At 43.7% G+C, this 25,133-nt stretch overlaps 1 protein-coding gene across 2 annotated transcripts in view; it reads right to left on the bottom strand.

The window, feature by feature from the left end:
- ZCCHC2 (zinc finger CCHC-type containing 2) overlaps positions 1-14,230 on the bottom strand; it is a 55,606-nt gene extending 41,376 nt beyond the window's left edge. Inside the window, exon 1 of one of the 2 annotated variants that reach the window (XM_054461292.2) lies at positions 12,957-14,230. In XM_054461292.2, the coding sequence (XP_054317267.2) occupies positions 12,957-13,895 (939 nt within the window). In that variant the 5' untranslated portion in view covers positions 13,896-14,230. The remainder of the gene's footprint in view (positions 1-12,956) is intronic. The other variant, XM_054461293.2, reaches the window with a different exon arrangement.
- Positions 14,231-25,133: the final 10,903 nt, after the last annotated feature.

Genomic DNA, 25,133 nt, shown 5'->3' with positions numbered 1-25,133 from the left:
GAGTTCGAGGCTGCAGTGACCCATGATCGCGTCACTGCACTTCAGCCTGGGCAACAGGGCAAGACCCTGTCTCTAAAGCAAACAAAAAAAGTAGAACAGTACTTACCAGGTACTGGAGGGAATAGGGTGTTATTTTTTAAATGGGTAGAGCATTTCTGTTTGGGATGACAGAATGTTTGGAGACAGTGGTGATGACTCACGACAATGGGAATGTACTTAATGCTACTGAACTGTACACTAAAAAGGAGAAAATGAGAATTTTATGCTATATATTTTATATCACAATAAAAACTAAAAATGGAAATGATCACACTGCCTCCACAAACATTAAATTGAAGCAACTGTATGAAAGTAGTTTGCTTCACAATCAAAATCACATTTTTGAAGCCTGAAGTTAACTTTATGAACCCAATTTAACCAAGAAGTAGCCTCCTGTTTAATAACCTAGGGAGAAAAATGAAGTTTGAGTTTCTATCCAAAGTCCTAAGTTCATCAACCCATGAAATATCTACTAATTAAATGTTTATTTTCTCCTCCAAGTCTCAGCATGTATCAATGCTATAAAATCATGTAGACTAAGTTTAGAAGCTATTACTAAACTCACTCATGTAACGCTGCATGAGTTGGAGATGAGAATCGGCAGCCCCAGTGGTGGGTGGCTGCTCGGTGATGCTGTCTGCCCTGCACTCCCTCTTTACTTTCCTTAGGGGGAAGGGTAGCATAAAATCTGAGAACTCCTTCTTTAATGGAATCGTATAAAGAGGAAAGGCACCCACTTTATCTGTTAAGTTCAGATTTCCATGAAAATGCAGAACAGATGAAATGCCAGAATCAGCATTTTACAAAGACTAGTTGGAGGAAAGTGTCAGGACCACGAGAAAAGTGGAGACTTTTTCTCTGTTTGTATCAAGAAAGCAGGGTTTAAAGATTCTAAGCCTGCGAAAATACGCACAAGCATACAAAGAACTTTAGTAGGAGTGCATTCTCCTTTCTTAACTCGCCTGAGGCAGAGCTTCTTCTGTCCTATCGCTTGCCTCAAGAGCTACTGGTTAGCACAAACCTACATGGCACGTGGTTCAGGTGGTCTAGATGGTTTTGCCACAGATCACACGTAGACCCATCACAATTACATACTTGAGATTTCTTAACTGTGGGGACCTTGTGAAACAGCCAAGTAGCTGAACATCCTAAAAAACTCTTCTCTGAAAACACCATTAGAACAAAGGTCATATTTGCCTTTTGTTGCTGTTAACCAAGGTCAAACTATAGATGGAGTTTTAGTTCGTCTAACAATATTCTACACGGTTCTTGTAGTCCCTTGATATAGACTATAAATTTAAAAATCCAAGATATTCCAAATATAATAACAAAGCAGTAAGAGTTTTTTATTTTTTAAAACCAAATTCACTAACTTCTTCTGAAGTTTTCCCAATTGTCAAATGAGACTTAGAAAATTAACAGCAGTATATAATAACATTCTATTAAGCTTCCGTGGCGGATTAAAGGTAGCTAAAAATTATTTAATACTCCTCCCGCTGAAAAGTGCCACAAATTCCCCCACTCGGTGGATCTAGGCTGGCTTTAGAATGTGCTGGTGGTGATGCTCTTCTGAAGTTAGGTCCTGGGAAGCCTCAGCCCTGGGTCTCCTGGACACGGGCTTGGAGTCCTGAGTTACCACATGAGACACACACTTCTCCTGGCAGCCACACTTGATGGACCACATGGAGAGAGGAGAGGGGGTCTAGAGATACCATCTGGGCCCCAGCTGTGTCCCAGACACCCTAGAACAGAGACAAACTCTTCACTATAGTTATCTGTCTAAATCCCTCACCCACAAAACTGTGAGAGATGGTAATAAAATGGTCATCGTTTTACGCCACTAAGTTTGGGGGTAATTTTGTTCTTTAAATAGCCAGATTCATAGGTCTCCTCCTTCAGCACCAGCATCTGTGCTTCCTTTGCCAACATGCTCTCACTACAGAAGGAAAACATCTTTCAATCCTAGAACCAGGAAGATGATCCAGAAATTGCTATATCCCTGGGCCAGCAGCCCCCACATCTTTAAATCCCCACACCAGGGTGTTTTGGGGTGAGGTGAAAAGAATGCATGCATGAGTGCACAAGGATCTAGAGAAGCACGCATCTCCTCCCCAGCCCACATCTGACTCTGCCTTCACTGTCGCAGTCTTGCCCCACGAGAGATGAGGGAGGGAGGCCAAGGGGTCCTCAGGAAGGATGTGAGCCTGGGCTCAGAAGCTGGAAGGAACTTCCATGCCTTCTAGCACCTGCAGCAGAGCCACTGCTTCACCCCCAGTGCAAAAACATTCTTGGAACCTTGTAGAAACATAAGCTTGTAGAACATAAGAAGGATCTACGGCAGTAACTGATTTACTATATAGTGTTGCCAACACTGCATTAGGACTTGTTTCATGCCACTAGTTATTACAGAATGGGCAATTTCCCCAAACTAATAAAACTACTCAATATTCAATGCCACAACCTCTTTGTATGAGGGATGACCTCTTCTCAAGCAAATACTCCCAAACATTACAGCATTTGGTTCACATGTGACCATGCCGTCTCCCATTTAGGACCACCAGTGAATTTCAATCATTTGATACTCAAGACAAAAATCAACTGTACTACGGGAAACATCCCAATTTAGACATTTCTAACAAGAAACATAAAAATTTCCCAACATTTATGTTATAGAGTGTTCACTTCAGCGACCAAAGTTTAGTTACTATCTTTCCAATCACAAGCAAGGCACTACCCCAATTCTACATCTGACTCACACCACCCCTCAAGTAGATCATAAACTGGAGATCAAACACTGCAGGCTACCTACCATCAACTATCCAAGCAATAAGAAAATAGGTTAATATATGACTTTTCCATCCTATCAAAATGTCACTGCTAGGTCTGCACCAATTTATGCACCCACACACAAAAGCTCAATTAACACAGGGAGTAGAAATAATCAGTGTTTTTTTTTTTTTAAAGACAGGATCTCCCTCTGTCTCCCAGGCTGGATTGTGCAGTAATGCAATCACGGCTCACTTCAGCCTTGACCTCTCTGCTCAAGCAATCTTCCCACCCCCGTCTCTTGAGTAGCTGGGACTATAGGCATGTACCACCATGCCAGGCTAATTTTTTTTAGAGATGGGGTCTTGGTATGTTGCCTAGGCTGCAAATAGTCTGATTTGGAAGGCATATTAAATAAGCACAGCCAGTCAGCATCCACCCATTGAAGATTCAATGCAAATCTATACTTGTTCCATGCTTTTTATATAAGGAAACAATTCCTCTTATTTCCAGAATAATTGTACCTATCCTATATAACTGCAAATTTTTTTAAAGTAAATACTGGTAAGTACAATTCAAAATAAGACAAAATCACTGGCTGATATACTTAGTCTTTTTTTTTTTTTTTTTTTGAGGCAGAGTTTCGCTCTTGTTGCCCAGGCCGGAGTGCAATGGCACCATCTCGGGTCACGGCAACCTCTGCCTCCCAGGTTCAAACGACTCTCCTGCCTTAGCTTTTGAAGTAACTGGAATTATAGGCATGCACCACCACGCCCGACTAATTTTTGAATTTTTTAAAAATCAGAGACAGGGTTTCACCATGTTGGTCAGGCTGGTCTCGAACTCCTGACCTCAGGTGATCCACCTGCCTTGGCCTCCCAAAGTGCTGGGTTTACAGGCTTGAGCCACTGTGCCCAGCCTCGATATACTTAATCTTAAAGCAGAGTATCATATTGGTATTTTTCTTTTTTTGAGACGAAGTCTGACTCTGTCACCCTGGCTGGAGTGCAGTGGCGTGATCTCGGCTCACTGCAACCTCTGCCTCCCGGGTTCAAGTGATTCTGCTGCCTCAGCCTCAGGAGTAACTGGGATTATAGGCGCCCACTACACGCCCGACTAATTTTTGTATTTTTAGTAGAGACGGGGTTTCACTATGTTGGCCAGTCTGGTATCGAACTCCTGACCTCAAGTGATCCACCCGCCTTGGCCTACCAAAGTGCTGGGATTACAGGCATAAGCCACCACACCCAGCCTCGTATTTTTCAAAGCTATATATTTTCCAAGTCCAAACACAGGAAATTATGACTGAGCAATGATGATATATACAACACGGACAAAAAAATAAGGCACAATGCCTGAGCCTTTGGGGAACTTAAAATTCTAGTGTGAAACATCAAATTTATTTATTTACTTATTTTTAAGACAGGGTCTCACTCTGTTACCCAGGCTGGAGTGCAGTGGCATGATCTCAGCTCACTGCAGCCTCTGCCTCCAGGGCTCAAATGATCCTCCAGGCTGGCTCAAGCGATCCTCCTGGGCTCAAGTGATCCTCCTGAGTAGCTGGGACTACAGACATGTACCACTATGCCCAGCTAATTTTTGTATTTTTCTGTATAGACTGGTTTTTGCCATGTTGCCCAGGCTGGTCTTGAACTCCTGGGCTCAAGCAATCCACCCGCTTCAGCCTCCCACAGTGCTGGGATTACAGGCATGAGCCACCACACCTGGCCTGAGAGGTCAATTTTAAATGTTAAAAAGACAAAGAATCACAGAAGTACCAAAATTACAATGATATATGTGCATCTAAAATTCAGTGGCAGCAAATAATCTTTTAAGACCGCCATACGGACAATTCCAGAAAACATCATACAAGAGACAATGGCATGAACCCAGCCTAGAATGAAAGGGATGATATATGAAAAAAGAGTGGGAGGAGGAGATTTTGAGTCTAAAGACCTATTAGAGGCCAGGGTCCATCAGTCACTCAAAGAAAACATAGTATGATTAAATGTTGCTTTAGAAAGGTATATCTGGTAGTAGTATTAAACGATTAGAGGTGGGAAGGCTAAAAAGCAGGGGAATCAGGAGGCTACTATAAAAGTCTTGGCATAAAGTCCCAACAGAGAACGGTGTCAGGCAAGGATGAGGAAAGTGTGTATTCAGGATGTGATGGGAGAAGACGATCAAGGTCATCAAGCAATTCGGAGTGACTAGAAACATAATGGTACCATTGAGAGAACTGAGTGAGTCTGGAAGATTTTCAAAAAATCAATCATGTATTCTTTTTATATAGATTCACATTAGAGTGACGGTTGACATTCAATAAGCTATACACCATAAGGGCGCGTGTGCATGCGCACACACACACATCCCTTCACTGGCTCCCACTGGAACCTACTGACAACCTATTATTTTAACATGACCTTCAAGGCCCTCGTTATAACGCAACCCTACTATCTCTTCAAATGTCTTTCTTTTCCTCCTTCTTCTCTCCTTTTTGAGACAGGGTCTCACTCTGCTGCTCAGGCTGGAGTGCAGTGGCACCACCACAGCTCACTGCAGCCTTGACCTCCCAGGCTCAAGTGATCCTCCCACCTCAGCCTCCTGAGTAGCTGGACCTCCTGAGAAGTTGTGACTACAGGTACTTGCCACCACACCCAGCTAACATTTTTTTTTTTAACTTTTTGTAGAGATGGGGGGTTTCACTAAGTTGTCAGAGTTGGCTTCAAACTCCTGTGCTCAAGCGATCCCTCTGCCTCAGCCTCCCAAAGTGTTGAGATTACAGGCGTGAGCCACCGCACCTCACCTAACGTCTGTTTTTCTACTCATCCACTGCAACCAAATTGTGCTAATCGCTCTATGAATAATACATATATCTCACTCTTGTTTACCAAGCATTTTCATTTACATTAACACATTCATCCTCACAACAATTATATGAAACAGATAGGAATGATATCCCTACTTTATACTGGACACTCTGGACTTTGGGAAGACCAAATAACTTGCCAAAATGACCTTTTCAAAATATAAATCTGACCTCAAATAAATGACTTATCGAATGAGCACAAAACACTTCTAATGAACTAAGGCATTTAGAAAGGCACTAAAGGTCAAATGTTCCCGAGAGCATAGGAAAAACAGAAGGAAGCCAACTACCCCCGGCCCAGCCAGGCTACACCTGTAACATAAACACCCGATTAGGCACTTCCCTTCTAGATTGATTGTTTAGAGAAAGGAACCCCAAAATGTCAGTGGATGAATGAGGCTTTTGTGACAAAGAATTCTTTGTAAGTAAAAGAAGTACTGTCACACACAGTCCTCCATAACGAAAAACACAGTCAATAAAATAAGTTCAGTCTGCCTTGACAGTAGTACAGGCCTTTTTGCTTCCCTTTAAAAAAAAAAATTAGCTTAACATTTCTCAAGAGAAAAATATTAAATAAGTTAAAAATAAGCCAATTCAACAGCTTTTATAAAAAAGGTAAAAAAATGTTCTTAATTATCCATGGATTCTAGTCTGTGCTCGGAACTAACAAAGAATCATGTAACTTAACAAAAGTGCAAAACGAATTTAAGTTATAGAATAGTTTTCTAGCTAAATGTGAAAACAGGACAAGGATTTAAGTAGATTACAATTGCATGACAATTAATAATAATCTAAAGCGAAAACACGCACTTTTTCCATTCCCATCCCCAAATCCAATACGAGGAAAATATCTATTTTAATATTCTGTGACTCACAGAATTCCTTCCTTTGGGTCTATCTGTAGAACACTACATCTTTACAAGTAAGTACTAACAAAAATAAAATAACTGCTCCAAATAAATGTGTCTCAAATACCACTTTTTCAATTGCCCATCCTTCTCAAACATCAATCTATTCCAGGGATGGTAACAGAGAATATACAAAATACTCCACTATAAGGATTTTTATTAGGTTAAAAAAAAAACATATTCCTGAAAACACTGCAGGTTGTGTTAGTGGAAAATATGCACTGAGCACTAATCTCAAGAAAGAATGCACGTTCAAGACAGTATGTGAATTATTTTGCATCTTATTAATACAATCACCACAACCTCAAAACTTACTATCCCCATTTTACAGGTAAGACTGTAAATTATCCCCATTTTACAGGTAAGACTGTAAATTATCCCCATTTTACAGGTAAGACTCAGGGATTTAAGAGCCTGGCTGACAACTATCACAGCTAGTGGCAGAGTTGAAACGTAAGCCTCCAAGCCTAGGGATCTACTAAACATGGCTATCATTCTCCAGGGTCTTCTAATAGCCTCTATGACACTCTTCCTGACCCCTTCTCCACACAAAAAAATTGTTAAGGCAACATGTATGTATAGTACATATAAAATTATCCCCCAATACCCATGAGGAATTGGTACTAGAACCTCCCAATACCAAAATCCAAGAGTGCTCCAGTCTGCATATAAAATGGCCTAGTGTTTGTGTATAACCTATGTACGTCCTCCTGTATACTCTAAATAGCTCCCGATTACTTATATCTAATACAACATAGATGCTATGTAAATAGCTGTTATACTGCATTGTTTTGTATTACAAGAAAAAAGTCTGTCCATATTCAGTACACATGCAATTTTTCCCTAATATTTTTGATCCATAGTTGGTTGAATCCCCGGATGTAAAAACCATGGGTATGTATAAAGAAATCACACAGACATATTTTAGTCAACTTGAAAGAATGTACTTCCTCTCCACAGCTAGCACCCGCTCCTGACTCCCACCATGGTATACATGAGACTTTTTCTGAGTTCTCCTTACCTGGAAAATGACTGCATAGAAAAATGTAACTGGGGAAGGAACTCAGGATTTTAATAATTATCTCCTATTAAAATAATCACTATTTAATATATTCTGAAATGCCTCTTCCAAATTGCTTTCATAACTGAACTGCTTGTATTCTTTGCTGTAGCCAAACCAACCTAAAATTTCCCAAGAAAGACATAGCTGTTTCCAGCCCCCACTCTCAGTATGTGAGATGCTGTGCCCACTTCTCTACTACCACCATCTACACAAGGCTGAGCTTTCACCTGCAACTGCTCATATTTATTGAAGACCAGGAACCAGACACTATTCTACAACTAAGGACTCCTTCACTGAATCCTAACACTCCCAGAGTGGCGGGAGGGAAGCCTCAGGCAGCACCCACTGCCCCAACAACATTACTCACTTTAAAATATCAAATAACCCAGCAGCAGGGGTCAGTTAAATAAAGGTATTTATTAATATTACCAATGAGCATTAGAACTGGTCATTTTTAAAAAGCATCTTTTTTTTTTTTTTTTTTTTGAGACAGAGTCTCACTCTGTCACCCAGGCTGGAGTGCAGTGGTGCGATCTCGGCTGACTACAACCTCCCCTTCCTGGGTTCAAGCAATTCTCCTGTCTCAGCCTCCCGTGCAGCTGGCACTACAGGCTCCTGCCACCACGCCCGGCTAATTTTTATATTTTTAGTAGAGATAGGGTTTCACCTTGTTGGTCAGGCTGGTCTCTAACTCCTGACCTCAGGTGATCCACCCGCCTCGGCCTCCCAAAGTGCTGGAAATACAGGCGTTAGCCACTGCGCCTGGCCAAAAAATCATCTTTTTTAGTGCCTACTATAATAACTGAAATTCTGACAATCAACCTTTTCCCTCTCATTTTAAGTCAGTTACTCTCTCGCTAGGATTCTGGCTGCCACATCCACATTCAAGTTATCTTGAAGTAGCATCGTTGATGTTAAAACTCTTTTAAGAGTTTTCTTCCAGCATGTTTCCTATATTGCAAAGTTAATCAAAGTACTTGGTCTATCAAGTACAATTTAGCTAACTAAACCACGCTGTGAAAGGTAACAAGGTTTTTTTTTGTTTTTGTTTTTTCCCGGAGACAAAGTCTCACTCTGTCACCCAGGCTAGAATGCAGTGGGGCCATCTCGGCTCACTGCAACCTCTGCCTCCCGGGTTCAAGCGATTCTCCTGCCTCAGCCTCCAGAGTAGCTGGGACTACAGGCATGTGCCACCATGCCTGGCTAATTTTTTTTGTATTTTTCTTAGTATAGATGGGGTTTCACCATATTGGCCAGGCTGGTCTCGAACTCCTGACCTCGTGATCTGCCCACCTCGTGATCTGCCCACCTCGTCCTCCCAAAGTGCTGGGATTACAGGAGTGAGCCACCGCACCTGGCCGCAAGATTTTCTTTTTAATTTACTACTTTTAGTAAGTGAAGGACTCATGGCTACTTAATTTTTGTGAATTCAAATGACGAACTCAAATATGTTTTGTGAGTTCAAATAACACAAAGACACAGGATAATTTTGTGCTTTAGTATCGAAAGTTTACATTTTTATCTTTCATTCAAACATTAGTACTGTTAGCCAAGCAATTAAGCTTTGAAGATCTTGGTGACACAATCTCCAGAGAATCGTCATACCTTATTAATCGATAACCACTACTATGATCGTCTACACGTTTTATGCTTCTTATACCTTTGTGTCGCTAGTTGGGGACTAAACCTCCAAAATGAGAATACCCATTTTCCCGAACAGTTAACGAACGTCTTTAAGTATGCAAACATTGCTTGCCTGTCTTGCTTCCTGTCTTTTCAATGAAACAGCAACAAAACTAGTACCTTTTAAAATACGTAGGCATTTTTTTGTTGCCAACACACAATTTATAGTTTGGCTTCCTAATAACAGGAAGACACCCATTTTAAAAACCAAGCGTTTTCAGCTATGCTATATAAGCAGTCTCTAACTTCGTAACACAGGATCGTAGCAATCACACAGAGTTCCTAGGACACTGTTAATGAGTGACTTCACTACTGCTCCCTGGCCTATTTGCTGAATTTTGTACAAGTTACTGGCAGTCCACCGCAGCTGTGTGAAGAATGTGAGATTTATGTACAAGCCTCCTAAGAAAACTGCTGACATTTAAGTTGTAATCCAATGTAATATTTACCATAAAGTCATCCAAATAATAGAAAAACTCTAGAAATGTTACTCTTAAAAGTAAAAACATCCTTGTTGAGTTTTCCTGTATTTCCAATGTAACCTAAAAAGTATATATTCTACCGGCAACCTGTGGACCTGTTATACCTCAACTATTAACATTGTAACCATAGCATGTCACTAACAGTTGCTGGGCCGAGTCAACTTCAAAGCATGTAACATAAAATTGGCATTAAAGACATGTTCTGTCTGTAAATGTCATTGGTTTTTAAATTTTTTAATAGACAAGCTGATTCAGTACTGGATACAAGAAGTCCTGTGAGAGCCAGGTGCACTATTCTGGGCCAGTATACCCTTACTTTAATAGAAAAGAGAATTAAAAGGATGCTAACTTTACGTTAACCAATAGTAAGGCTGAAAATACGTCGTTTGGCACACCAAAGAGCTTCACTTAGTAGTTAAGAAAAAGAATGACTCCCAATTAAAATTGCACACTTGTGTCTAAAAGGTTACTTCCGGGGGGGGGTAATGCTGCCACACGAATTTCCCTTTACCAGGGTTATCGCCACGGCCCAGCACTGCCGAGCGCAGCATCCACGTGGTTCTCGAGTCCGGCTGGAAGTCTCCGGCGCTAGTCCAAGGCCTGGCCTCCGCGGGAAGAGGCCAAGAGGGCGCCGGGGGCGGGGCCGGCGCGCCGGTCACGTGGGCGGCGCGCGCGGCCGCCATCTTGCAGGGCGGGGGCGGGGAGGAGCCCAGCGGCACGGGCCCTACATCGCCGTGCGCTAGCCCCGGGCGTTGCGTGACCTCCGGGCCCCTAAGGCGGGTCGCGGCGCCTCCACAAGAGGGGCGCGCGAGCTTTGGGCTCCTCCCTGCTGATGGAGAGGTGCGCCCGCCTTCCCCGGGTGCGCGGCGGCGGCGGCGGCGGCGGCGGCGGGAGGCCGAGAACAGCTGGGCAGGACTGCAGCGAATGAGGGCTTAACTCAGCCCACCCACATCAGCGGCCTCTGGAGTGACAGCCTGGGAGCAACATCATCAGATAAAAGGTCCTCAAGGCCAGAACAAGCCACAGCTGGGACTCCGAGGTCACTCTAAGCAGCAGAAAGTGCGGGGTCGTAACAACTTAATGAGATGTGAATGATGTGTTACGGTAACCCTAAACAACTGCCGGAGAAATTCACCACACACCACGCGTCTAGAAATAGCCCAGTGTCACCTGTAGTACGCGGCCCCTATGATTTATTCCCCCACTTCACTTGACACGTCCTGAGAAGCAGTGATGTGCTGACGTTAATGGCAGGATGCCCAACCTCACTTTGTCCATCCCTCCCGGCACTCACTGGTTGCAGAAAAGGTCACGCATTGCGGTCAACATAAAAATCTCATTACTCTAGTCTGCACGCATCCCTCCCTTTCCTCTACTTGCCCTCCAACACGCTTATTAAAAGCAAAATTTAAAGAAAGAAAAGGGAAAGAAAAAAAGACTTTCAGCAGTTAAAATCAGAAATCAGGTACCCTTGTTGGAATAGTATGAATGGAATGATACGAGGTTCCACTGTGGGACATTTTCTTTAGGCCTGCAATTTAAGGCTATCTTTACAATATTGTATGTTATTACAATAACATTTTAAATAAGCATTGTTCCTGAATTCATGTTTTTGTCTCTAAATTTAATGGCTGTGCGGCATATAGGACTTTTGGGAAATTAACGAGTAGGCTGAAGGGTGGAAGAGGCTTTTACCATCAGCACACGCACTGCATGCTAGTGGTAAACGGGCACTGGAAAATGACAAAATTTCAAACTCACCGAGATAATGCTGGGCACTAGCGTTACATCTGAGTTTGATAAAATACGTCCCAAAACATGAGTTAGTTACCTCACAGAAGCGTCGTTTTAAAAAAGAGGGGTTCAGGCTAGATTATCTCTAAATTCCTTCCAGCCCCAAATCCATTGATTCCACGGGTACTGAGTCCACAAAGCCACTAGTGAAATACCATGCCCAACTTTAGTTCTGGAGTACTGAATGACAGCAGATATGTATACTGAATTAACGTTCAAGCAAGGAGAGGAGAAAATCCCCTTTTTCATTATCTCCAAGAGATCACCTAAGCTGAAAAACATGGTATCCAAATCAACACCTTTCAAAAGCCTGTGACCCCACAAATAATCTCACTTTACAGTTCTCACTCTTACTGAAACCTACTCCTCCCCACCTTCCCATGGAAAAGTCCTCCTCAAAGACTTCACTGGACCCTAATTATCATTAAATTGCTTTCATGGCTGTAAAAAAAATTTCATCTTTAATGTTTGCGACAAGTGGCTCATCTGGATTCTCGTCTACTACATTTTGGTGTTTAAGTAATTCTTTTGGGCAACATTAACGCCTATCGTAAACGCTCAACAAATATCCCGGAACCCCAATCTGTAGGTAGGAATCAAGCCGTGAGAAAGCGCGTATGCCGGAGGGAAAGAGCATCCCAGGCCGTGCTAGGAGGTTTCCCTACCCGGACAACCTGCGTTACTACTCATCTGAGATCCATTCGCAGCTCTCTACGTCAGATGTCTGCTGGGAACACAAGCCCTCAGAGCAGGAGCCACAAGGACCCGTACGACCCCTTTTAACTCAGGCACACACTGGGCAAAAAAAGTCCCTCTGTGCCAAAGACAAGGGCAGCTCGCCGGGAGCGCACCTTCAGGACACCCCGCCGAGGGCCCGGCAGAGCCCCGAGATGGGAGGCGGAGCCCCGGCCAGGCAGGCGGGGAAGGACGGCGCTGCCCGGGGCTCACTGCGGCTCTCGCACAGGTTCCTCCAGCGCCCCGTGGCTCCCGCACCAAGCGCTGAGATGCTCAGAGCCAAAAACGTCCCGACACTTTTCCTCCGAGAGAGGCCCCGGACCGGGGAGCTCCACGTCTTCCGTGGCAACACCGTGGCACGGAATGGACTTCTAGAGCATTCTGTGATGGCGGGTGGCTGTGTCTGCCGGGGTGTGGGGTGGGGTGGGGTGGTGGAGTGGAACGGAGCGGCCCAGCGAGACCAAGCTCAGCCCTCTGGCGCTGGGAGCTGCCGGGTGGGGATTCCGAGCCACCTGCGCCGGGCTGGGGCTCGGGCAAGGGGCGTCCGAGAGCGAGGCCGGGGAGGCCGCCGGGGCAGCGATCGCACCGCGAGTCCAGGGAGGCTCCGTGCGCCTTACCTGGGCCCTGGGGCCGGCAAACTTGCACGGCTCTACCTCCACCTCCGCGTCCTCGGGGCCCCCGCGGAGCGCGGCGCGGAGCCTCTCCAAGTGTTCCCTCAGGGTGACCCGCTGGTGGAAGGAGAAAGCCGGGTGCAGCGAGGCCATGGTGAAGAGCAGCAGCAGTTCCTCCTGGGCCCTGGAGCCGAGCCCGCTGCCGACCCGGGGCTCCACAATGCCGCCTTCCGGGCCCGAGCCGTCCTTCTCGGCGTCCTGCTCACCGTCGCCGTCCTCGCCGCGCTCGTCCTCCGCGCCGCCCCGCGAGCCCTCGCCCCGGGCCGCGCGCAGGCTTTTGAGCACCGAGTCCACCTGGGGTAGCAGGCGGTGCAGACGGCCAGCGGCCTCCCGGTTCTCCGAGCCCAGCAGCGCCAGGTAGACGATAAGGCGCGAGCGCACCGCGGGCTCTCGGAAGTCGGCCAGCGGCCCCGGGTCCGAGAGGCCGTTGGCCTTGGCCTCCGAGTCGCGCAGGTAGTGGTAGTCCTTGCGCGCCAGGTCCTCCAGGCACGAGCCGAGGAAGCGCAGCTCCAGCGGGTTGCACAGGTCCAGCAGCCCGCACATGAACTCCAGGCGCTGTGCCGAGCCCAGCACCAGCCCGAACCACTCGTATACCCGCTCCTGCTCGCGCAGCGCCGCCGAGGGCCCCCCGCCGCCGCCCGGCATACCCGCCCCCGCCGCCGCTCCACCAGCAACAGGCGGCCCGAGTCCCCGGGGCGGCGGCGGCGGCGGCGGCAGAGGGCCCCGCGACGGGCCCGCGGGCGGCGGCGGCGGCGGGGGGCGGCAGTCGCGGCGGCGGCGCGAAGGCGCCTTCGCGCCCGGCCGCGCGTCCGCCTCGGGCTCCTCCGCCTCGGGCGGCGGCTCCGCGGGGTGCGTTGGCTTCAGCGGCAGCTTCATCCTCAGCATCCTCGGCTAGGGCGGCGCAGACATGCGAGCGGGGGCGGGCGGGAGGGGCCGCGAGGTGGAGTACGGGCCGAGGCGGTGGCGCGGCCGTCAAGAGCGGGGCCCCTCCATGCCGCCGGGGGAGGGCCGGGGCCAGGGGCGGGTCTCGGCCGGCGAGGGGGGCGGTGGCCGGCCGGCGGGGTCTCTGGCGTCGTCTTCCCGGGCCGGGGGCGGGGCGTACCCGCGACGGCTCCTCCCCCTGGGCTCCTCGCCGGTTCTGGGAGCCCGGGTGCGGGTGGGAGCTAGCGATCGAGGGTGTCCTCCTTCCGCCTCCCTCTCTCCGCCGTCCGCGCTGAGCCGGGGCGGCGGTGCCTGAGCGGTTCCCTCGCGAGCCGGTGAGGACGGAGCGGCTGGGTGAGGAGGTGGAGCAGCCGGGCCGGGCGGAGGAGCTTGCGGGCTCCGCGCACCGCACCTCCGCCAATCAACACCACGAATCGACGGTGACGTCGCTCTCCCCGCCCCCTGGGGCTGCCTTTCTCCGGGAAGCCACGCCCAACTGCTGGCCGGCTGCCTCCCTCTCGGCGGTTTCCGCTCGGTCCTAAAGGCTGGTGCTCGGCGGGAGGAGGACGCGGGCTGGGGCCGTGGGGCGGCGCGAGGGTAGCCCGGGCGCGGTGAGGAGCGTGCGAGGCCCACGTGAGCGGAGGGACGCGGCCGCTCTCACCTTTCCCGAGGGCCCTGGCCCGGCTTTGGAGTCCTGATTCCCCTCTGCTTGCCGGCTGCCGCCCCGCCTCCGCCAGCGGTGCCCGGGCGGCCTGCGCGGCCGGAGTGAACGCGTCCCGGGAGCAGGGGTTTCTCCGAAGTGAGCGCGCCAGCCCCGGGACGAGCTCGTTCGAGTCCTCACCGCCCAGTGCACTTCCTGAAAGCCGGCGGTGGACTGTCTCCCACCTTGTGAAACTTTGCCAGGTGTCGCGCACAGGGGACTGGGTCCTGACGCGGGTGGCGGCGCTGGTTTGCGGCCCGGGCGCCGCGATCCCGGGCCGCGCCCACGGCCAGGCTGGAGGCACCGTGCGCAGGTGGGGACGCGCGGCCCGGAGGTGTGCAGCGGGACCCGGCCGGCCGAGGGTGAGCGCTGCTGGGGACGCTCCTAGTCTGTAACGCCCTGTGAAAATTATTTCCTGGATAGTTTAGGAAAAGCTTCTCCCTTCCCCGCCTCTAAACCTCTATCTTTTGGGACTCATTGATTTGCTAAATGACATTTCGGTTCCTAACCCATTTTGAATCCTTGTGCTGCTGCGAATTTCATGTGAATGGAGGAATTTAATAAGCTACCAACTTGACAGGCTTTAAACTTTAAAAAAAAAAGTTTTGTTACGTTTTTCAGATTTAGGCTTCCAAGATGTTTACACTCGCACTGTTACTTTTTTTTTTTTTTAAGCAACATGGTCCAAATTTTTAAAACGCAGCTGGATCTTTTGAGGGTTAATTAAAAGGTGGGTTAAAAAAAATCTTAAGGCTTTAAATTTAGAAGTCCTACTATAGCTATGTAGTAGGAGTATGCAGAAAGATAAGAATCACATTGTAACTCTTTGCGGTGGTGCTGGAACATCTGTTGGGAGAGCATATGCTGAACGCTCTTCACCTCACAAGTTTATGTCCTAAGAGGCTCATTCACAGTTCAGTAGAAGGGTGAACTGAAGCCTGAATCAGTTTCAGGGATGAAAGGGTGAGAGGGAGAACTGTTTTCAACACATTTGAGGTTGGCAAAATATGTAAAAGTCACTCTTTCTTGTAATTTGCTAGTTCTTTATAGTATTTAGATGTAATTTACAACCAAGAAAACTTTATTATGAGAACTTATATTAACAGTCATTGCCCTTTTTTGCTGTCACCCTCAACCACCCTGGGATCTTCTACTCATATCTCATCTCCTGTTCCCACTTTTCTAAAGCTTAGGGTGAAATACTTAGGCAACTAGTAATAATATTAATCTTGCTAGATATTCGCAGGTTCATATTGAGCCACCTGTCTAGATCTGGATATCTAGTGAGCAAATAAATGCTTTACCTCTGAGTTGATTTTTGTTTTATTGATCGATTGACACAGTCTTGCTCTGTCACCCAGGTTGGAGCACAGGCTCAAGCAGATCCTCCTGCCTCAGCCTCTCAAGTAGCTGGGACCACAGGCACGTGACACCACACTTGGCTAATTGTTTGTATTTTTTTGTAGAGACAGAGTCTCACCATGTTGCCCAGGCTGGCAAATTGAGTTTTATATGTGACCCAGTCAAAGGGGCATTTTCCTTGGCGATAAGAAGCCATTTGATATGAACTCGCCACAATAGTTGATGCATACATTTTATACCAGAATTCAAATTTGTAATCAATAATGATTACTTGGGTGTTCATAGCTTTGGCCAACATTAAACAATATAGTGATCAAAGCTCATACACATAAGTGACATATACCATGATTTAATGATTTTGGTTATCCATCAGCTGGTAACCAAAAAAATTTGTTGTTTATCTCCGTCTCTGCATACTGCAGCTCACAAGGAGGCTTCAATGTTTTTTCCATGTTATCATAAGTGAGAGAACACATTCAGTAAGAGTGAAAAAACGCTAGTGCTTTTGAGGGAGGGGCCCAGATGGAAGTCCCACTGTGACATGTGAGTTGTTAAGCTGGGAAAACTACCCTGATGATTCTAATAAGACTCCCTAGAAAGGGATTCCTCTTACCCAGCCTACCTGTTGAGAATACCTGCTCTAGATTCTCTGATATTTTGTATATTCTCTGCATAATCAAATCATGTGGGCCAGATAATATTATTGTGATAGTGGTGAGTGTGTGGTTTGTATCCAAATATTTTATAAAGAAATATATCTTGTAAAAAAAACCAGGACACAAAGTATTATTGTCTCTTGTCCCCAGATGATATATATATTTTTAACTTCCCATATTACACTGATGTACCTAGATGATGTTTAGTGCACATTCAGTATATTGTTTTATTTGCCTTTTTAATAATGAAAGGTGGTATTATTCATATACCATGCCATACCGTAATATAGTTGGTATTATTGTCCAAGTATTTATATGTAACCAGAAAACTGATTCCAAGTGAAGGCTTGGATGAAGGCACTAGTGACGGAGGAGGCTTTGCAACCCTCCTTTTTGCAGCTGGGTTGCTGCAAGACATTTCACCAAAACCACAGATAATTGGGTGGTTCAGGGCAGCCTGATACACTAAAATATATCGACTGTAAAAAGGATGCCCAAGTACGTCCACTTCTACTTCAGATACCCTGAAACAGGCAGTCTGATTCATATCAAGAATTTGTTCCTTGTGAGACCCCTCTCCCATTACACCTCCCTGTTTCCTCCATTAGAATATAAATATCTTGAAGTCACTGACCATGTTTTATTCAATGTTGTGTTTTTTCATCTGGCACACAGTAGATGTTCATCCATATTTGTTGAATAAATGAATGAATGAATGAACAGTGCTCCCGTAACCAAAAGTAAAGGCCAGAAGCTCATTGGGTCACCTGGAACCTTGTTCCTACCTAGCAGGGAAAAGAAAACATGTCTCAGCATTGTCAGACTAGCCCTGAGATTCACTCCAGCTGAATTGGCTGAGGTTCTATGGGCATTCTTGATCAGTCACTGGGGCCAAGGCAGTGAATCAACTTCTTCAGAACCATATGGGTCCCTTCCAAGGAAACCCAGGGCTGTTGGAGAGGGGAAAGAAAAATATGGATGCAGGGAGACACCACCATATGTCCGATATCATTGTACTTTAATCTGTATGACCATTTAAATTGCCATGGGTATAAGGTACCTCAAAAATAAATTTTTGTTTAGTTAGATCACATACAGCATTTATTTTAAAACAGGTGTTAAATATTAAACTGTCTTTAAAAATTATACTTATAAAGCTGATCTAAAATACCAGTAAGTTATCTGCTGATATACAACTTAAGGAAAAAATTAATTGCATATTAGAATTAAAAATACAAGTTTTTGTAAGGTTTACAAAAATACTCTGACAGATTTGAGATAGAAATTCTTGGTGTTGTTACTGTGACAAGTATTTCCATTGGTAACCTGGGAATCCACGCCCAGCACTGTGATATATGGCATATTTTCTGGAAGACTAGCCTTGGATTGAATTCACAGTCTCCCTGGAGTTGTGGTTCCATTTGTCAGAAAGATTCTTAGGGATTTAGACTGACCAGGCTGTCATGTTCTCACACTCATACATTTGTGTAATTTTTGGAAAAACCATAAAACCCACCAGTCTCTGGAGACTGTCCAGAAATAAACTTGATTCTAAACTGGTTTGGTTTGGAAAATCCTTAGGCTACTTGTGTTAAAAATTAAAGAACTAGCTGGGCATGGTGGTGTGTACCTGTAGTTCCAGCTACTCAGGAGGCTGCGGCAGGAGGATTGCTTGAGCCCAGGAGTTCGAGGCTGCAGTGTTCTGTGATTGCATCTGTGGAGCGCCACCGCACTTCAGTCTGGACAACATAATGAAATCTCATCTCTTAGAAATGAACTGGCTGATGTTAGGTACTTGCCAGGGTAGACGACCTTAACTAAGCCTCTGGGGTTCTGTGAGACCCCTGCAAATAGATCTTCTGCTCAACTGTTTAAAAAGGCAAGGACTGTCCCCCTCAAAAAACAACATTGACTTCTAGAGACCCATGGAGAGATGGAAGTTCCTGAAGACTGGCTTGCTAGATAGGAAAATAACCAATGCTCCAGCAGTGTTCTTGGGATTGGAATGTGCTGATTCATGTTTCTTAAAATACATGATCACATCAAATTTGCTGAGCTGTTGACTATCAACCCAGCCTAAACCCACCGGCTCTTACCCTTTAGCTTTCATAAAAGAGAAGCCTGATTTTGTTCAGGTATCTAGCCTTCTCCCAAAGACCCTGTGTGGCTTGAAGGATACCTTTGCTGGAGCCATGGATAGGCTAAATCTTGATCAGTAAAACAATTAGGAAATCCTGTACTTTTGCAATTGGTTCGGAATGATTCGTACATGACAAAGGACACACGAGGTAATTTGGAGGGGCTCTCATTGGCCAAATCTGGCAAAATTTGAGTATCAAAAAGATAAGATGGTACCATTGAATAGAAAGAGAATCGAACTCCATAGGGATTATCAAAGAAAAAGAGGTTGGGGAGGGTGCAGAGAAAAAAAACAACAGCATCTTTATAGAAGTGCCAGCTAAAAAAATGCAGAAAGAGAGAATGAGAAAAGTACCACTTTGCTACCACCAAATGTAATAATTGATTAAGGCATTTTCACCATTGAGTGGGAAGTTAAGAAATGAAACACGTATTCTCAAAGTACCACCTTATTTAAAAAGGAGAAGAGGTACTTTTACACGGATAAATCTGATGAATACGGCCCCACCCATGTGGTCACAATAATGGGACAATTTAATATGTTCTTCCCCATGTCCTGGATGCCACTGGACGTGCACACTGCTTGTAATATTCTTGCCAAAATGTTTATGCTGAATCTAATCATGGGGAAGTAAGACAAATCTGGACTGTGGAACATTTTATTAGACAACTGGTCTGAATCTTCAAAAATATTAATGTCAGTCAGGCATGGTGGCTCACACCTGTAATCCCAGCATTTTGGGAGGCTGAGTTGGGTGGATCACCTGAGGTCAGGAGTTCGAGACTAGCCTGGCCAACATGGTGAAACCCCATCTCTACTAAAAATACACAAAATTAGCCAGGCATGGTGGTGGGTGCCTGTAGTCCCAGTTACTCAGGAGGCCGAAGCAGGAGGATCACTTGAACGCGGGAGGTGGAGGTTGCAGTGAGCCAAGATTGCTCCATTGCACTCCAGCCTGGGCAACAAGAGCGAAACAGTCTCAAAAGAAAAAAAAAAAAAAAGTCATGGCCAGGCATAATGACTCACACCTGTAATCCCAGCACTTTGGGAGGCCAAGCGGGGAGGATGGCTTGAGCCCAGGAGTTTGAGACCAGTCTGAGCAGCAAGACCCTGACTCTACAAAAAATAAAATAATTAGCTGGGTGGGGTGGCACATGCACGTGGTCCCAGCTACTCAGGAGGCTGAGCTGGGATGATTGCTTGAGCCTGGGGTTGTGCCACTTGCATTTCAGTGTAGGCAACTGAGCAAGACCCTGTCTCATTTGAAAAAAAAAAAGTCATGAAAGCGAGCACAAGCAGAAGACTGATTTTTGAGACATGACTACCAAATGTAATTCATAATCTGTGATTAGATCCCAGATTTAAAAAGAAAAAAAACCTCTAAAAGACGTTTTGGGAATAATTAGGTAAATTAAGTAAAATTTAATATGGATTTCTTATTACACACTGTTATTGTATCAATGTTAACTTTCTTAGATGAGATGATTACTTTGTGGTTATCTAGGAAAATGTCTTTGTTTCCCATAAATACATGCTGAAACACTGAAGGATGAAATGTCATGGTATCTACATCTTATTTTCAAATGGCTCAGAAAAAAAATTTTATAGAGAAATAAAGCAAATGTGGCAAAATGTTGACAATGGGCAAATCTAGGTGAAGGGTGTATGTGTGAACATTGTACTGTTTTACATTTCTGTAGGTGTGATTTTTATAAAAGCAGAAAAAGTAAAAGTAGCGAAATGATCACAAAACATCCACAGCGTGAATTAAAAAAAAATAAAACTATATTATATGAACACTGTTTAACATTTAAAGTTGTTTAACTGGTTTTGTAAATGGGATAAAATATTAATCAAAGTCCCTTGAGTGCTATTCCTAAAATAGAATAATAAGATTTATGAAGGGAACTTAAAAGCTTAATGGAGAACTGGTTTTCTGAATGTGTCACCTCCATATATTGATATTTCAAAAAATTAGAGAGTGAAACTGGTTACAATCAACTTGGAATAGCTTGCAGAGTTAGACAGTGTCCCAAGAGTTAGTGCGACAGTATGTTCTGAAGGAAACCTGAGACAGTCAAGTCCAAGCAAGGTCATCCTCAGAGAGAAATGCTCCTAAAAAAAGGCTGCAAAGCAATCACACTGAAACTGAATGATGTGAAATCACAGTGGAGTTCCTTCTAAGTGAATTCTCTTATTTAATGAATGCTTGGAATCTAAAGTAGGGGCAATGCTTGGAATCTAAAGTAGGGGCAATTGACAGTATACACATTTGCTAAGGTTGATGCAGCACTTTTCAATGTTAGCAGCTACTGTATCTGGTGGATGTGGCCTTTTATCACCAGAAAGACCTACTCTGTCCTGGAGAAGAGTTAGCCTCTTTGGGCTTTTCCCTTACCCTCAGGAAAAATATCTAAGATCATCAAACTTTCTTTCTGTGATTGTGATTCAGGGCCAAATAACCTTTTGATTAGCAACTCACTTTCCCAGTGTCTTAATGCTGGGAAACAGAATATTCTAGGGGAATAGAGATATATAACCCACTTGCAGGAAGAAGATGTTCCACTTGGTAAATCAAACCATTGACATTCTGATGTATCAGTCCCTTGGAAATTTAGTCAGAGGGGTCACCCCCCCACCCGAATTTTATCAATTTGGAATAAACAAGATTGCCTATGTATGATGACTTAAACAGCCCATTGTTCTTGTATTTTGACATCATTTTAATTTGTACATTGTTTAAACTTAAATAACTACTTAGATCCCAAACAATACCATTTCAAGGATACTGTTCTTCCTTATTAAAAAAAAAAAAAAAAAAAAAAGCTTGGAGGAATTATAGAAAAAAAATTCTAGGCAGGGTGCGATGACTCACACCTATAATCCCAGCAGTTTGGGAGGCCGAGACAGATGGATCACTTGAGGCCAGAAGTCCAAGACCAGCCTGGCCAACATAGCGAAACCCCGTCTCTACTAAAAATACAAAAATTAGCCGGGCATGGTGGCACATGCCTGTAGTCCCAGCCACTTGGGAGGCTAAGGCATGAGAATCACTTTAACCCACGGAGGCGGAGGTTGCAGTGAGCTGAGATCACGCCACTGCACTGCAGCCTGGGCGACAAAGCAAGACTCTACAATTTTAAATATTACTTATCAACCTTAGAGGGCTGGCTACAAACCTTATGTAAAGAAGTAAATACATATTAGAGACTCTTACTTAAATCCCATAAACAGCTGATTGCTTTTTAAAAAATGTACTTTTAAAACAAAAATGATGTTTAAATTATCATCAAATAAATGGTGAATTTCTTTAGTTCATTTAAAACCATTCAACTAAAAACCAATTTGTTTATAATGTAGAAATATATGTGTATTCTTTTTCATTTTTTCAACTGGTTATAATGGAGTTAGGTGGATACATTCTAAGCAAATTAAACCACACTCTTACCACATTAATCTCAGAGCTTATCCACATATCAGAACACTAGTTTTATAGTCTGACTATACTTGAAATATTCACAAATATTTATTTTGCTATTAATCCTCGGGTCAAAGTTTATTTTTCTTGAATGCAATATTTGTATTTCAAATGTTCCATCAACATTTACAACTTTTAAAGTTTTCATCATAAGTCTCAAACATCTTGCTGTTTTTTTTTTAATCATGAATGGGTATTGGATTTTGTGCAGTGCTTTTTCTGGGTCTTTTGAGATGTTGAGATGATGCTTTTTCTGGCTCTGTGCTTTATTATATGGTGTGTTATGCTAACTGATAATTCAGATGTTAAACCAACCTTACATTCGTGGGATAAGTTCCACATGGTAATAATATAGTATTTTTTTTGTATATTGCCAGATTCAGTTTGCTAACATTTTGCTGAGAATTTTTGCATCTAACCTCATGAGGAACATTGGTCTGCAATTTTCTTTTGATGTCTTTGGTTTTAGTATCAGGTTATTACTGGTCTCATAGTATGAGTTGGGAAATATCCCTTCCATCTCTGTTTTATGAGTTTATTAAGGATGGTATTAAGTATTATTTAAATGATTTATAGAATCCTCCAGTGAAAACAACTGAACCTGGGATTCTTTTCATGTGGGAAGACTTAAAATTACAAATTCAACTTCTTTACTTGGTATAGGTCTATTCAGAATTTATATTCTTGTTGAATCAGTATTGGCAACTTTTATATTTCTAGGAATTTGTCCATTTCATCTAAGTTGTCTAGTTAGTTAGCATAAAGTTCTTCCTAGTATTCTCTTACAACTCTCTTTGTTTCTATAAGGTCAATGGTGATGTCTCCTCTTTCATTATTTTTGGTAATTTTTGTCTTCTCAGTTTTTTCTTCATCAGCCTAGATAAAGTTTTGCCAATATTTTGATCTTTTCAAAGAATCAACTTTTAATTTAATTGATTTTTCTTGTTGCTTTTCTGTTTCCTATTTCATTGATTTCCTCTCTGATCTTTATGATTTCCTTCTTTCTGATTGCTTTGAGTTTGGCTACTTTTTTCTGGCTTATTAAGGTGGAAGTTTACATTATCGATTTGAGATTATTCTTTTCTGTTGAAGGTGTGATTAAAGGTACACATTTTTCCTATATATCCTGGTTTAGCTGCATCCCATATATTTTGATAGTTTTTTCCTCTGTTCCATTAAAAATATTTTCCAATTTTCCTTGTGCTTTTTTCCTTGGCTTATTTAGAACTGTGCTGTTTAATTTCTAAATATTTTTAAATTCCCTAAATTTTCTTATGTTGTTGATTTCTCATTTAATTCCATTGTGGTCAGAAAATAAACTTTGTAATATTTCAGTCCTCTGTTTTTAAAAATTCATTTGGGCTTGCTTTATGGCCTAGCTTATGGCGTGTCCTGTAGAATGTTCCATATGTGCTTAAAAAGAATTCTGCTGTTGTTGGGTGGAGTGTTCTATAGGTATCAGTTAGATCAAGTTGGTTGCTAGTGTTGCTCTAGTCTTCTATATCCCTGTTCTTTTTCTGTCTAGTTGTTTTTGTCAAATATTGAGAGTGAAATATTGAAATCTGTAACTATTTACCATTTTTGTTGCTCTTCATTTCTTCTTGTAGATTGGAGTTACTCTTTGGAACATTTCCTTGTTCTATAGCTTCATTCTCTCCTTCCTTTTTTGTGTTATTATAGTTATCTGTGTCACATCTTTATATTTTATAAGCTCAACAATACAGTTTTATAATTATTTCATATAGTTGCATTTTCAATTAAGAAAAAACCAGTCTGGGCCCAATGATTCACACCCTTAATCCTAGCACTTTGGGAAGCCAAAGAAGGAGGATCACTTGAGGCCAGGAATTTGAGACATGATGAGACACTGTCTCTACAGAAATTTTTTAAAAAGTTAGCTAGGTGGGGTGGTGCATGCCTAGCTACTCGGGAGATTGAAGTGGGAGGATGGCTTGAGCCCAGGAGTTTGAGGTTGCGAGTGAGCTATGATCACACCACTGTACTGCAGCCTGGGTGACATAATGAGATCTATATTTTTAAAAAAAAAAGAAAAAAAGAAAAAAAAGAAAAAAGAATGATATTTATACTGTCTTTTATTGTTACATATATTTAATACTTACATAAACTACCTTTGAGACTGCCCTGTTTCTTTATGTGAATTTGAGTTATCATCTGCTGTCATTTTCCTTCATCCTCAAGGACTCCTTTAGTATTTCTTGTAAGGCAAGTCAGATAGGAACACATTATCTCGGTCTTTTTTGTTTGTTTGTTTACTTTTTTGGAATATCTTTATTTGGCCTTTATTTCCAAAGAAGACCTTTGCTGAATATAGAATTCTAGGTTGACAGGTTCTTCTTTTTTCCCTTAGTTCTTACAATATGTCATCCTACTGTCTTCTGGCCTTCACTCTGATGAAAATTCAGTTGTTAACATAATTGTGGGTTCCCTTGTATATAATGAGTTATTTTTGTCTTGATACTTTCATGATTTTCTCTTTGTCTTTGGCAGAAGCCAGTGAAGATGAAAATGTGAAGTCCCTTTGTTCAGAAATTAAGAGTTTCAAAGTAGTGATGGCAAAGGCAGCCCTGATCTTTGGCTTTCAACAATTTTGCTATGACTTATCCATGATATGTCAGTGGTTATTCTGTTTGGAATTCGTTGAGCTGCTTGAATGTATAGATTAGGTTTTTCATCAAATTGAGAAGTTTGGGGCATTATTTCTTCAAATATTTTTTCTGCACCTTTCTTCTCATTCTGGTACTCTCATTATACACATGGTGTCCTTCAGGTCTGTGAAGCTCTGTTCATTTTGTTATTCTTTTTCTTCTGTTCTTCAGATTGAATCTACTTCCAAGTTCATAGATTC

This window comes from Pongo pygmaeus, chromosome 17, assembly GCF_028885625.2.
Source record: "Pongo pygmaeus isolate AG05252 chromosome 17, NHGRI_mPonPyg2-v2.0_pri, whole genome shotgun sequence".
Classification (NCBI taxonomy): domain Eukaryota; kingdom Metazoa; phylum Chordata; class Mammalia; order Primates; family Hominidae; genus Pongo; species Pongo pygmaeus.
The sequence above is the reverse complement of the archived record's forward strand: the minus strand, read 5'-3'. Positions and strand labels throughout refer to the sequence as shown.